The sequence below is a fragment of the Oscarella lobularis genome, chromosome 12 (assembly GCF_947507565.1).
Source record: "Oscarella lobularis chromosome 12, ooOscLobu1.1, whole genome shotgun sequence".
NCBI classification, from domain to species: Eukaryota; Metazoa; Porifera; class Homoscleromorpha; order Homosclerophorida; family Oscarellidae; genus Oscarella; species Oscarella lobularis.
In genome coordinates, this window is record NC_089186.1 from 1774845 (window position 1) to 1787244 (window position 12400).

At 42.9% G+C, this 12400-nt stretch overlaps 3 protein-coding genes and 1 long non-coding RNA gene across 5 annotated transcripts; all 4 read left to right on the forward strand.

Moving 5' to 3' along the window:
* The first annotated feature begins 30 nt into the window (after nt 1-30).
* Nucleotides 31-12378, forward strand: LOC136194005 (death-associated protein kinase 1-like). Its single transcript, XM_065983012.1, has 20 exons — nt 31-232; nt 288-597; nt 648-752; nt 802-909; nt 963-1043; nt 1100-1222; nt 1284-1388; nt 1440-1535; nt 1577-1681; nt 1731-1928; nt 1985-2089; nt 2145-2252; nt 2305-2370; nt 2426-3052; nt 10409-10633; nt 10685-11545; nt 11603-11677; nt 11725-11799; nt 11854-11908; nt 11961-12378. Exons 2-20 carry the CDS (start codon nt 493-495, stop codon nt 12242-12244), a joined length of 3507 nt encoding a protein of 1168 aa, XP_065839084.1. The 5' UTR covers nt 31-232; nt 288-492; the 3' UTR covers nt 12245-12378.
* Nucleotides 5093-7358, forward strand: LOC136193488 (phosphatidylinositol glycan anchor biosynthesis class U protein-like). 2 transcript variants are annotated; one of them, XM_065982396.1, is made up of 10 exons: nt 5093-5150; nt 5209-5373; nt 5423-5486; nt 5541-5630; nt 6312-6409; nt 6467-6600; nt 6652-6795; nt 6853-6977; nt 7028-7170; nt 7222-7358. In XM_065982396.1, exons 4-10 carry the CDS (start codon nt 5597-5599, stop codon nt 7333-7335), a joined length of 792 nt encoding a protein of 263 aa, XP_065838468.1. In that variant the 5' UTR covers nt 5093-5150; nt 5209-5373; nt 5423-5486; nt 5541-5596; the 3' UTR covers nt 7336-7358. The 2 variants fall into 2 exon arrangements, with proteins under 2 accessions (XP_065838468.1, XP_065838469.1); XM_065982397.1 differs by lacking the exons at nt 5093-5150; nt 5209-5373; nt 5423-5486; nt 5541-5630 and adding an exon at nt 6159-6257.
* On the forward strand, nt 5709-6038 carry LOC136193489 (uncharacterized). Its single transcript, XR_010671346.1, has 3 exons — nt 5709-5839; nt 5897-5959; nt 6012-6038. It is a non-coding gene; the product is annotated as an uncharacterized lncRNA (long non-coding RNA).
* On the forward strand, nt 7388-10388 carry LOC136193921 (ankyrin repeat, PH and SEC7 domain containing protein secG-like). The gene is made up of 15 exons (XM_065982929.1): nt 7388-7577; nt 7633-7776; nt 7824-7925; nt 7976-8080; nt 8130-8228; nt 8282-8362; nt 8419-8523; nt 8584-8688; nt 8740-8835; nt 8882-8986; nt 9036-9233; nt 9291-9395; nt 9447-9554; nt 9608-9673; nt 9729-10388. The coding sequence occupies exons 1-15, from the start codon at nt 7464-7466 to the stop codon at nt 10386-10388; spliced, it is 2193 nt and encodes a 730-aa protein (XP_065839001.1). The 5' UTR covers nt 7388-7463.
* Nucleotides 12379-12400: the final 22 nt, after the last annotated feature.

The window sequence follows — 12400 nt, forward strand, 5'->3', positions numbered from 1 at the left end:
GTGTAGTCATGATTGCGCATGCGCGTGGGTCCAAGAGACCGCCCGTGAGTCGTCGCCTTCTTACGCTCGTTCAGAGTCGTTGTCGTCGCAAAACGCTGTTGAATCACTATATCATCTTGAGATGACATCGTCTGCTAGTTCTATCGAACGATTGATCACGATAACCAAAGAATGGCAGGGCGATGAACTGAAGAAGTTTCTCTCGACGGAAAAAGGATTTCGACTTGAGCAGGTATATAAAGAACTCATGTATTGACCGCTTCTCACGATTGTGTTTCGTTTTTTAGAAAGGCGACCTAAGACAAGACATATATGGACAAGAGCGTCACGATTGGTTCTTCGCTATTCACTTTGTGGCTGGAAGAAAATTTGAGACGGCGGAGGAAGCGGATGAGTGGCTCAGCTACTTGGTTGTACAAAAAAAGGAAGACATTGAAAACCAATCACTATGGGTATGAATACGTTTTGGATTGGTAATTAATTGATGCGTGGATGCAGTTTGGACTCCGCCCACTTCACTGTGCGTGCAAGTGGGGAAATATTTTTGGCGTTGAATGGCTCGTCAGTCACGGTGCAAATATCAACGAGGACGACGCAGTATGACTTGTAATTGATTTTCAATAATTTCACTCATTGCTCTTTTTTAGTGTGGACGTACGTCATTTTCTTTTGCCTGTGCAAGTTCCGTTGACACAATGAAGAAAATGCTCTATCTGGAGAAACAGGGCTGTCATGTTCGACAATATGACATTGTAACAGATTTACATCAACACTCTGGATATAAAATTCATTGTTTTATAGTTTATTGCGGCTGAAAATAAATTTGCGTCATCGGAACAAGCTCACGAAGTTTTTCATCATCTTGTTAATGAAAAGGGGATGAGCATCAACGTTACTACTCACGTGGGGGTATATGATGTGCTCTTGTTTTGCTACATGTGAGAAGATTATCTGAATGATAGCGGAAAGGGACTCCTCTGCGATGCGCCTGCTTTGATGGAAGCGTCTTTGGAGTGAAATGGCTCATCAGTCACGGTGCTAATGTAGAAGCATAACATAAAATTCATTTCATATGATTGCACCGACATTACTTTCTTAGATTGAAACAGAGCCGTATGAGGGAATAGATCTGTATGAGGTTGTCTGTAAAAGTTCTGTTGACACATTGAAGAAAATACTCATTCTGGAAGAGCGTGGCTATGATGTTTCACCGCGTGCTATTGTAAACAGATTGACGTCAACAGTCTAGCATGCAATAGACATATACATTGTACTCTTTTAAGTTTTTATCCGCCGAAATTCAATTTGCTTCGTGTGAAGAAGCGTGCGAGGTTCTTCATCATCTTGTGTATGACAAGAAAATGAGCGTCAACGCTACTGATGCAGAGGTACATGCTGTTCGTTGTTTGCTACATGTTCACATTTTGATAAAATAATAGCTGGATACTCCTCTGCATTGTGCCTGCAAGAAGGGAAGCTTTTTTGTAGTGAAATGGCTCGTAGAACACAACGCTACTATTAATAGCGTCAACAAGGTAATATCACATGTGATACATTATTCTCATATCATCTCTAGTACGGCATTACGCCTCTTATGTGCGCGTGTGAAAGTGACAGTGACCGTCTATTGAAAGTGCGCTACCTGAGTGAAAAAGGAGCTGAATGTCTCATGACAGATAAGGTACGTTTTTCTGTCAACCTTGGGAGAAATCAACGTTTCCTTTATTTAGCAAGGAGAGACGGCCTTGTTTTATGGCATCAACTACTTTCTTCCTGAGGATATGGAAGGGTTTTTATCTGAGACATTTGATGACAATAAATGCGAAAGAATAGCTGCCAGTAAATCCTCAATTTCTGAAGGCGTATTGAAAGAAGTTCTTCGATATCTTGTCATTAAAAAGGGGATGAATATCAATTCTGTTAATAAAGTAGCATTCTTATGACACCTATTCCGGATTTATTTCAGGAATTTCTGCGTTTATAGGTCGGAATGACACCGTTGTTGCACGCATGTAATAAATCTGACTATCCTCTCTTCGCTGTTCGACAGCTACTTGAAGTGGGAGCTGATGTCACCGCAAAAGATTCCGTTCGTCAGACTTCTCACTGCTGATTCCGTATTCTATTCCTTCATATCTTCATAGATGAGCCGCAATGCCTTGCATCTGTGTGCAAAGGCGGAGTATAGTTTTAACGCGCCAGCCATTGATTTTTTGATTGAGAAGGGTATTGACGCTACGTGCAGAGACAAGGTGACGCGTTTTCATCCTCTTTCAGAAGAGTTATTATAAATGTGAAATTTAGGACGGAAAGGCGCCTTATCAACTGGCAGAAGATGGTAAAATAAGAATGCGTCTTCGACAGCATTACGTACGCTACTAGTTAGACTGTAATCAGTCCTCCCCAGAAGCTCATTATGTCGTAGGACGCCGCTCGATTTTCCGTCCTTCGACAGGAAAAGGTTCGCCCCGATTCAATCAAAGTGTGCGTGGTCGGAAGTGAAATGGCTGGAAAGACGACGTTAGTCAATTCTCTTCTTCGACTCGATCTTCTTCCAATTAAACTGGAAGATCGCACAGCCGGCGTTGCCATTAAGAGCGGTCAAATTCCGGGAGTGGGCAAAGGATCGATATGGGACTTTGGTGCCCAACCGACTTTCCACAGCGCACACGGTCTCTTCTTTGGACCGTCCAATACGATGTTCGTTCTCGTGCTTCGCTTTCGAGAAGGAGAAAGGATGACACCGGAAATATATCTTCTAGAAATCGGACGCTATTGGTGCGCGTTCGTCAAAGCGGCACTACGCATGCTTCCATCACACCTAAGATCACGGCTTCGTCTTCTCATTATCGGCAACGTGATAGACTGCCGAGAGGAGGAGGGAACAGAAGCAAGCTTCCAGCTGAAACGCGTCGCCGAAATTCTTCAGGAAGAATTTAAAGACACGTTTAAGATTGTCGACGTACTTGAAATGGATTGCAACGGGTGCTATTCGGTGCGCATGGCTGACTGCAGACGCAAACTGAAAAGAGTTCATGAAGAAATGCTCGAGGTAGCGACACAGAGTCGCATTGTTTCCATTGACACTTTGTTCTTCTTCACAGGCAGCCGATGACGTGCCCAAACTATGTAGCGCTATTGAAGAGAAACTTCGTATTTCGAACGAGAAGAGCGAATCTCCATTTATGACCTCAGAAAAATTCAAGGATTGGGCGGAGGAAGTCTTACGCGTTGATGACGACATGATACTTCGCGAAAAAACTAGCGTCTGTTTGACTGAAGAAGAGAGCAAAATTTCTATTGAATATCTTGATTCGTCTGGAATAGTGAGTGCAGAATTAAGTGTTTGACTGTCGTCTTATCTTCGTTTATAGATTGTTAACCTCGGTCCTCGAATTTGTCTCCGGCCACTTTGGCTCTGTAGCAACGTGATTGGTCCACTTCTGGCTCCGCGCTACTTTCCCTTTGGCATGAAGACTGCCAAGCCTGGCATGGTAACAAGACAAGACATTGAGTCGGCTCTAAGGGCTTTTGAAAACTACCTCAAGCACAAGGGCACTCCGTCTCCGTTTTCGGTGACAGCCAACGAAGCGACGGAAATTCTTCTTTACCTGGAACTATGCGTTCAGTCAAGACACATTCCTGGGTTCTATCAGATTCCGGCTCTCCTGGTAGATTCAATTCCTGGCGACGCTTGGGTTGAAAATCCGATGCTGGACGTGTATCGCGGTATGCGGTATGAATGTGCTAATTGTGTCGATATCATATTGCCCTTGTCGTTCGTCGTCTTTCAATCTCGATCTTCTCTTATGGGTAATACGAGTCACGAGGCGTGGAAAGACGGCGTCAAACTAGTGAAGGTCGTCGGCCACCAAGTAATCGAATGCCTTGTGACATTAGGAATCAAAAAAAGCCACTGCTGCATTGACGTCATTATGCGCTGGTCGAGTCAAACAGCGTGTCATGAATTGGCGAAGCAGATGCTAGACGAACTGAAAGAGATGATCGTCGAAGTGTGCGAAGAAAGAAGTCCGGGAGTGCTCCTCAACTGGTTCTATTTAGACAGTACTCATCTTAAACGACTCAACGATGATCCAGCTATTTATTCGTCTAGTAAAGTAGATCAGAAGGTCAGGAACAACGGTATTGATGACGTTTTGTTTTCGGATCGACCACAAAGACGTTATTATTTGTCTGTGAGAGACTTAGCTATTACTGGAGACATCCAAGAGGAGGTATTTGGATTGAGTGGGATTCGTTAAATAATGTCATTGTTTTCAGCGCTCAGCCTCTTATCCTGAGGCAATGGCAGAATTCCAAGGTCCCAGCGGACCAAAGAGAAGAGCTCCCAATGAGGTGTCTTCGTGTACAATATATGCTGCGACTTTTTTCACTCTTTCTATTCAGCTAACTATTCCTCGTGCAAAGCGTCTGGCAACGTCTCATCATAGACTAGAGGTTGAGTCGGAGGATTCAGCACAGGTAATACGGAAGGTTCCCGTGGCGGTTATCTTAGACAGTCTCTTGTATTTCAGATAGCAAGCCGAGTTGTCACTGATCGTTTGGCATCTCCCTGCGAAGGTCAGTTTTTTTACAAATGATTCTATCTCTATAATTATACGCAGTTGTGTCATCAGGCTCGTTTCCGGCTGATGATGACTTAGTATCAATCGATTTGATAAGGACGTGTTCCCTCGTTGCTCCATCCAAGTGGGAAGACATTGGATATTTGATGATTGACTCCAACACAGTTGAAGAAATTCGTAAACGAACTGATGGGAACGTCCCTCGCGTAATAAAAGTGTTAGAAACGTGGAAGCTAAGAGATGAAACGCCAACAGTGAGAGAGCTTCTAAAGTGGTGCAAGCAGGCTGGTATCAGCCATGAAGCAATCAAAGCAAAATATTTAGAATTATATTAGTGCAGTCTTTTCTGTTTTTATCCTTTTTATTACTTTTTATCTTTTATAATACGTTCTTCGGTCAGACACTGTTTTCAACATTGAATATTTCAAAAGTAATTATTGGGAAACTATTTTTAGCAGGTGCCGCAATAGAACACGAGATCCACTACGAATCCCGTATACACGATGGAATCGGACAGACGAAACGCTGCCATTCGCCAGCTTACAGATCTCCTACGCCAAACAGGTATCGTGCACGATCCCACGAACAACTCCGAAGCGTCTCATCGCGCCAACGCGACCAGGAGACCAGATCACGTCGAACAAGAGCCAACTCACGCTTCTATCTGAACGTCGTGACGAAGCGCTTCGCGAGGCTCGACGCGAACGCGCGTTCGACCGTCGACGATTCGCTGCAAAACGATCTCGTCTATCTTCGAGAATTCTTCAAGTTGACGCCCGCTTTGAAAGTAGACAAACGAAAAGCGAAAACGTCTTCCGATCATTTTTTCCGCGTAGGTGGAGGGAGTTTCCAAAGATGGAAGTTCTGACGTCAATATTTCTGTCGCTCGAATCTTTATCTGTAGGGAATACTACTGTATTCGATTTGAATTTTTATTATTCGTTTGATGACTAGGTGAGGAAGATTCCGGTGGGACAAATTAAGGGATTGGCTTCTTTGAAAGACACTCTATGTCGTTTATCGTGTCAACGTTCGTACACACATGTCAGACTCAAAGTAGAGAGACAGAGTGTAGAAATATATTTTGTATCATTATTGAATCATTTGACGACGGCGACACGGTGCACGAGGCAAGCAATTAAAAAATGAAAATTCGTAATCAAGCTTCACATTTTTTCTTAGACCTCATTGATCATTTCGCTGTTTCAAGTGTTCTCAGACTACGCGCCCTTCTCGACAGCGTATCTGTTTTAGTAAATTTAGATGATATGCGCGAATACGGTCAAATTCTGACCTCACTACACGTGTAGCTCATTGACGTCGCCATAGCAATGGCTCTCGTAGAAATAGCTAAAATTCATCAGAAGATACTAGTAACCACCCGTCAAAAAGTTCAATAAATTTTATGGATTCAATATTACCTAGCTTGAGACTCAGAAACGTGAAGTCCCTTTCTATGCTAAGGGCATTGATCGGATTCTCATTAGTCAAGACGAGCTACTCCCTATTAAATTGGCTGCTTTGTAAGAGCAAGATTGTTAAATAATCATCGAGTTATGAGGTGCTACTAGATATGCATTGAGTCACTGTGGTCTTCTTACCTGTGTTGGCCAGTCTGGTTCACTGTTTAATAGTGCTTCGATAGTCTTGCATTTTTGTTCATACTGAAAGGTGATCACGTGAACTCGTATATTAATGAATTAATTGTTTGGGAATCCTTTGTAGGGAAATCCGGTTTCGCTGCCGGTTTTCTGGCTCTTGCCACGTACCTCTCACTGTATCCAGTGATGCTTATTGCTCCTCTAATTTTAATTGACTATCAGGTATTCAATCATATATGAAAGCAGCAAGTTTTTTATTTATTTTTTGTTTGTGACCAGATTATGAAATGTTCCTACGTGAAATCTGCGATTCGAGTGATTCTGCCTTTTATCGTCGTGTTTGCCTTTCTCAACTTCACTTCCTATTACATATCCGGCTCGTGGGACTACGTTCAATCAGTCTACGGCTTCATGTAAATTAAATCCTCGTGTAACTATTCTATTTTCGATGTTCTTCTCTTTAGTCTAGCGGTGACCGATCTGACTCCCAACGTCGGTCTGTTCTGGTACTTTTTCATGGAAATGTTTGACCACTTCTACTCCTTCTTTGTATGGGTCTTCCAAATCAATGTTTTTCTCTACACAATGCCCTTAGCCATTCGCCTTAGGTTCGCTCCCCTCATTTTTTTATATTCTCCGAGACGTACATATCGTTTTTCTTCCAGAAAACACCCTGGCTTCTTATTCTATACATTATGCAGTGTCATGTCAATATTCAAGTCATATCCAACGGTAGGAGACCTTGCTTTACCTTTGGCTCTACTTCCCCTGTGGTCTCATACGTTCAAATGTAATTAATTCGATATTTAAGTATAATTTGCAATGGCATTTTCTTTCTAGATATGAGATATAGTTTTCTGGCTGGATCAATGTTTCTTGTTGCAGTCGTTATAGGACCGATCTTTTGGCACATGTGGATCTATGCTGGAAATGCGAATGCGAATTTTTTCTTTGCCTCTACTGTTGTTTACTCGTTGGCTCAAGTAGGAAATAGTGTCATTCTAAACTTGTGATTTACTTTCTTGTGTGTTTAGATCTTACTTGTGAACGATACTGTTTTTGCACTTTTGCGAAGGGATTATGATCTTCGGGAGGGACTGGACATACCGGAAGTGGATGGGAGGCCTGGATTAGTAAAAATGACGTAAATAAAGATCAGATATAAAGTGTAGTCATGATTGCGCATGCGCTTGGGTCCAAGAGACCGCCCGTGAGTCGTCGCTTCTTACGCTCGTTCAGAGTCGTTGTCGTCGCAAAACGCTGTTGAATCACTGAGATGACATCGTCTGCTGGTTCTACTATCGAACGATTGATCACGATAACCAACGAATGGCAGAACGATGAACTGAAGAAGTTTCTCTCGACGGAAAAAGGATTTCGACTTGAGCAGGTATATAAAGATCTCATTTATTGACCGCTGCTCACGATTGTGTTTCGTTTTTTAGGAAGGCGACGTACGCGATTACGAATGGTTATACGCTATTCACTTTCTGGCTGGAAGAGAATTTGAGACGGCGGAGGAAGCGGATGAGTGGCTCAGCTACTTAGTTGTACAAAAAAAGGAAAACATTGAAAAGAAATCAGAATCGGTATGAATACGTTTTTGATTGGTAAATGAATTGATGCGTGGATGCAGGGGTCACTCCGCCCACTTCACTGTGCGTGCAAGTGGGGAAATATTTTTGGCGTTGAATGGCTCGTCAGTCACGGTGCAAATGTCAACGTGATTGACTATCTCGTATGACTTGTAATTGATTTTCAATAATTTCACTCATCGCTCTTTTTTAGTGGGGACATACGCCATATTCTTGTGCCTGTGCAAGTTCCGTTGACACAATGAAGAAAATGCTCTATCTGGAAAAACAGGGCTGTGATGTTCAACCAGATGACATTGTAACAGATTTACATCAACACTCTGGTTATAAAATTCATTGTTTTATAGCATCGGGCGGCTGAAAATAAATTTGCGTCATCGGAACAAGCTCACGAAGTTTTTCATTATCTTGTTAATGAAAAGGGAATGAGCGTCAACGTTACGGGGGTACATGATGTGCTCTTGTTTTGCTACATGTGAGAAGAATATCTGAATGATAGTTGGGAGAGACTCCTCTGAAATGTGCCTGTTTGGATGGAAGCATCTTTGGAGTGAAATGGCTCATCAGTCACGGTGCTAATGTAGAAGCATAACATGGAATTCATTTCAGATGATTGCACCAACATTTCTTTCTTAGATTGGAACAGAGCTGTATGAGTTTGTCTGTAAAAGTTCTGTCGACACATTGAAGAAAATGCTCATTCTGGAAGAGCGTGGCTGTGATGTTTCACCGCGTGCTATTGTAACAGATTGACGTCAACAGTCTAGCTGGCAATAGACATATATTGTATTCTTTTTTAAGTTTTTATGCACCGAAATTCAATTTGCTTCGTTTGAAGAAGCGTGCGAAGTTTTTCATCATCTTGTGCATGCCAAGGTAATGAGCGTCAACGCTACTGATGCAGAGGTACATGCTGTTCGTTGTTTGCTACATGTTCACATTTTGATAAAATAATAGTTGGATACTCCTCTGCATTGTGCCTGCAAGAAGGGAAGCTTTTTTGCAGTGAAATGGCTCGTAGAACACAACGCTACTATTAATAGCGTCAACAAGGTAAAAAATATCACATGGGATACATTTATTCTTATATCATCTCTAGAATGGCATTACGCCTCTTATGCGCGCGTGTGAAAGTGACAGTGACCGTCTATTGAAAGTGCGCTACCTGAGTGAAAAAGGAGCTGAATGTCTCATGACAGATGAAGTACGTTTTGCTGTCAACCTTTGGAGAAATCTACGTTTCGTTTATTTAGAAAGGAATAACGGCCTTGTTTTATGCCATCAACTACTTTTTTCCTGATTATATCACAGACTGGTTAAGGGATGAACATGATGACGATAAATGCGAAAGAATAGCTGCCAGTAAATGCTCAATTTCTGAAGGCGAATTGAAAGAAGTTCTTGAATATCTTGTCATTGAGAAGGGCATGAATATCAATTCTGTTAATAAGGTAGCATTCTTATGACACCTATTCCGGATTATATTTCAGGATTTTCTACATTTATAGCTCGGAATGACACCCTTGTTGCACGCATGTAATAAATCTGAATATCCTCTCTTCGCCATTCGACAGCTACTTGAACTGGGAGCTGATGTCAACGCAAAAGATTCCGTTCGTCAGACTTCTCACTGCCGATTCCGTATTCTATTCCTATCTTCCTAGATGAATCACAATGCCTTGCATCTGATTGCAATGAAATATTGGCATTTTAACGTGCCAGTCATTGATCTTTTGATTGAGAAGGGTATTGACGCTACGTGCAGAGACAAGGTGACGCGTTTTCATCCTCTTTTCAGAGGAGTTATTATAAACGTGAAATTCAGGACGGAAAGGCGCCTTATCAACTGGCAGACAATGGTTCTTTGAGAATGCGTCTTCGACAGCATTACGTACGCTACTAGTTAGACTGTAATCAGTCCTCCCCAGAGCTTCATTATGTCGTAGGACGCCGCTCGATTTTCCGTCCTTCGACAGGAAAAGGTTCGCCCCAATTCAATCAAAGTGTGCGTGTTCGGAAGTGAAATGGCCGGAAAGACGACGTTAGTCAATTCTCTTCTTCAACTCGATCTTCCTCCCATTAAACCGGAAGATCGCACAGCCGGCGTTGCCATTAAGAGCGGTCAAATTCCGGGAGTTGGCAAAGGATCGATATGGGACTTTGGTGCCCAACCGACCTTCCACAGCGCACACGGTCTCTTCTTTGGACCGTCCAATACGATGTTCGTTCTCGTGCTTCGCTTTCGAGAAGGAGAAAGGATGACACCGGAAATATATCTTCTAGAAATCGGACGCTATTGGTGCGCGTTCGTGAAAGCGGCACTACGCATGCTTCCATCACACCTAAGGTCACGGCTTCGTCTTCTCATTATCGGCAACGTGATAGACTGCCGAGAGGAGGAGGGAACAGAAGCAAGCTTCCAGCTGAAACGCGTCGCCGAAATTCTTCAGGAAGAATTTAAAGACACGTTTAAGATTGTCGACGTACTTGAAATGGATTGCAACGGGTGCTATTCGGTGCGCATGGCTGACTGCAGACGCAAACTGAAAAGAGTTCATGAAGAAATGCTCGAGGCTAGTGACACAGAGTCGCATTGTTTACATTGACACTTTGTTTTTCTTCACAGGCAGCGGATGGCGTGCCCAAACTATGTCGCGCTATTGAAGAGAAACTTCGTATTTCCAACGATGAGAGCGAATCTCCGTTTATGACATCAGAAGAATTCAAGGAGTGGGCGGAAGAAGTTTTACGCGTTGATGACGTCGAAGCGGAATTTGACGATGAATCTAACGCATTTTTGACTGAAGAAGATAGCAAAATTTCTATTGAATACCTTGATTCGTCTGGAATAGTGAGTACAGAATCGCGTGTTTTAACTATATAGTCTTATCTTCATTTATAGATTGTTAATCTCGGTCCTCGAATTTGTCTCCGGCCACTTTGGCTCTGTAGCAACGTGATTGGTCCACTTCTGGCTCCGCGCTACTTTCCCTTCGGCATGAAGACAGCCAAGCCTGGCATGGTAACAAGGCAAGACATTGAGTCGGCTCTAAGGGCTTTCGAAAACTACCTCAAGCACAAGGGCACTCCGTCTCCGTTTTCGGTGACAGCCAACGAAGCGACGGAAATTCTTCTTTACCTGGAACTATGCATTCGGTCAAGACACATTCCTGGGTTCTATCAGATTCCGGCTCTCCTCGAAGATTCAATTCCTGGCGACGCTTGGGTTGAAAGTCCAATCCTCGACGTGTATCGCGGTATGCGGTATGAATGTGCTGATTGTGTTGATATCATATTGCCGTTGTCGTTCGTCGTCTTTCAATCTCGATCTTCTCGTATGGGAAAGATGAGTCACGAGGCGTGGAAAGACGGCGTCAAACTAAGGAATATCGTCGGCCGCCAAGTAGTCGAATGTCTCGTCACATTAGGAATTAAAAAAAGCCACTGCTGCATTGACGTTATTATGCGCTGGTCGAGCCAAACAGCGTGTCATGAATTGGCTAAGCAGATGCTAAACGAACTGAAAGAGATGATCGTCGAAGTGTGCGAAGAAAGAAGTCCGGGAGTGCTCCTCAACTGGTTCTATTTAGACAGTACTCATCTCAAACGACTCAACGATGATCCAGCTATTTATTCGTCTATTAAAGTAGATCAGAAGGTCAGGGACAAGGCTATCGATGACTTTTTGCATTCTGATCGACCGAAAAGACGTTTTTTTTCTTCTGTGAGAAACTTGGCTATTACTGGAGAGATCCAGGAAGAGGTATTTAGGTCGAATGCGATTCGGTAATAATCAATGTAATTGTTTATTTTATAAAAGCGCCCAGTCTTTCATCCGGAGACAATGTTGTCATCTCAGGGCCCCAGCGGACCAAAGAGAAGAGCTCCCGATGTGGTATTCTCGTGTATATGCTGAGACATTTTTAAACTCTTTCTCTTTAGCTAACTTTTTCTCGTGCTAAGCGTCTGGCCACGTCTCATCATAGAGTAGCGATTGAGTCGGAGGATTCAGCAGAAGTATGACGGAAGGTTTCCGCAACGGTTTATCTTTGACAGCCTCTTGTATTTCAGATGGCAAGCCGAGTTGTCACTGATCGTTTGGCATCTTTGGCATCTCCTTGTGAAGGTCAGGTTTTTAGAAATGATTCTATCTCCATTATATGCCATTGTGTCATCAGGCTTGTTTCCGACTGATAATGATTCGGTATCTGCCGATTTGGTGAAGACGTGCGCCGTCGTTGCTCCAACCAAGTGGGAAGAAATTGGGTATCTGCTGACTGACCTTAACACAGTTGAAGAAATTCGTGAACGAACTAATGGGAACGTCCCTCGTATGATAAAAGTGCTAGAAACGTGGAAGCTAAGAGCTAAAACGCCAACAGTGAGAAAGCTTCTAAAGTGGTTTGAGGAGGTTGGTGTGGCCCGTGAAGCAATCAAAAAGAAATACTTAGAATTGTATTAGTGTAATATTTCTACCTTTTTAATGGCTTTATTAGTGCCGTCAACTTTTTTATAAGTTCTTCGGTCAGACACTGTTTTCAACATTGAATATTTCAAAAGTAATTATTGGGAAACTATTTTTAGCAGGTGCCGCAATAGAACACGAGATCCACTACGA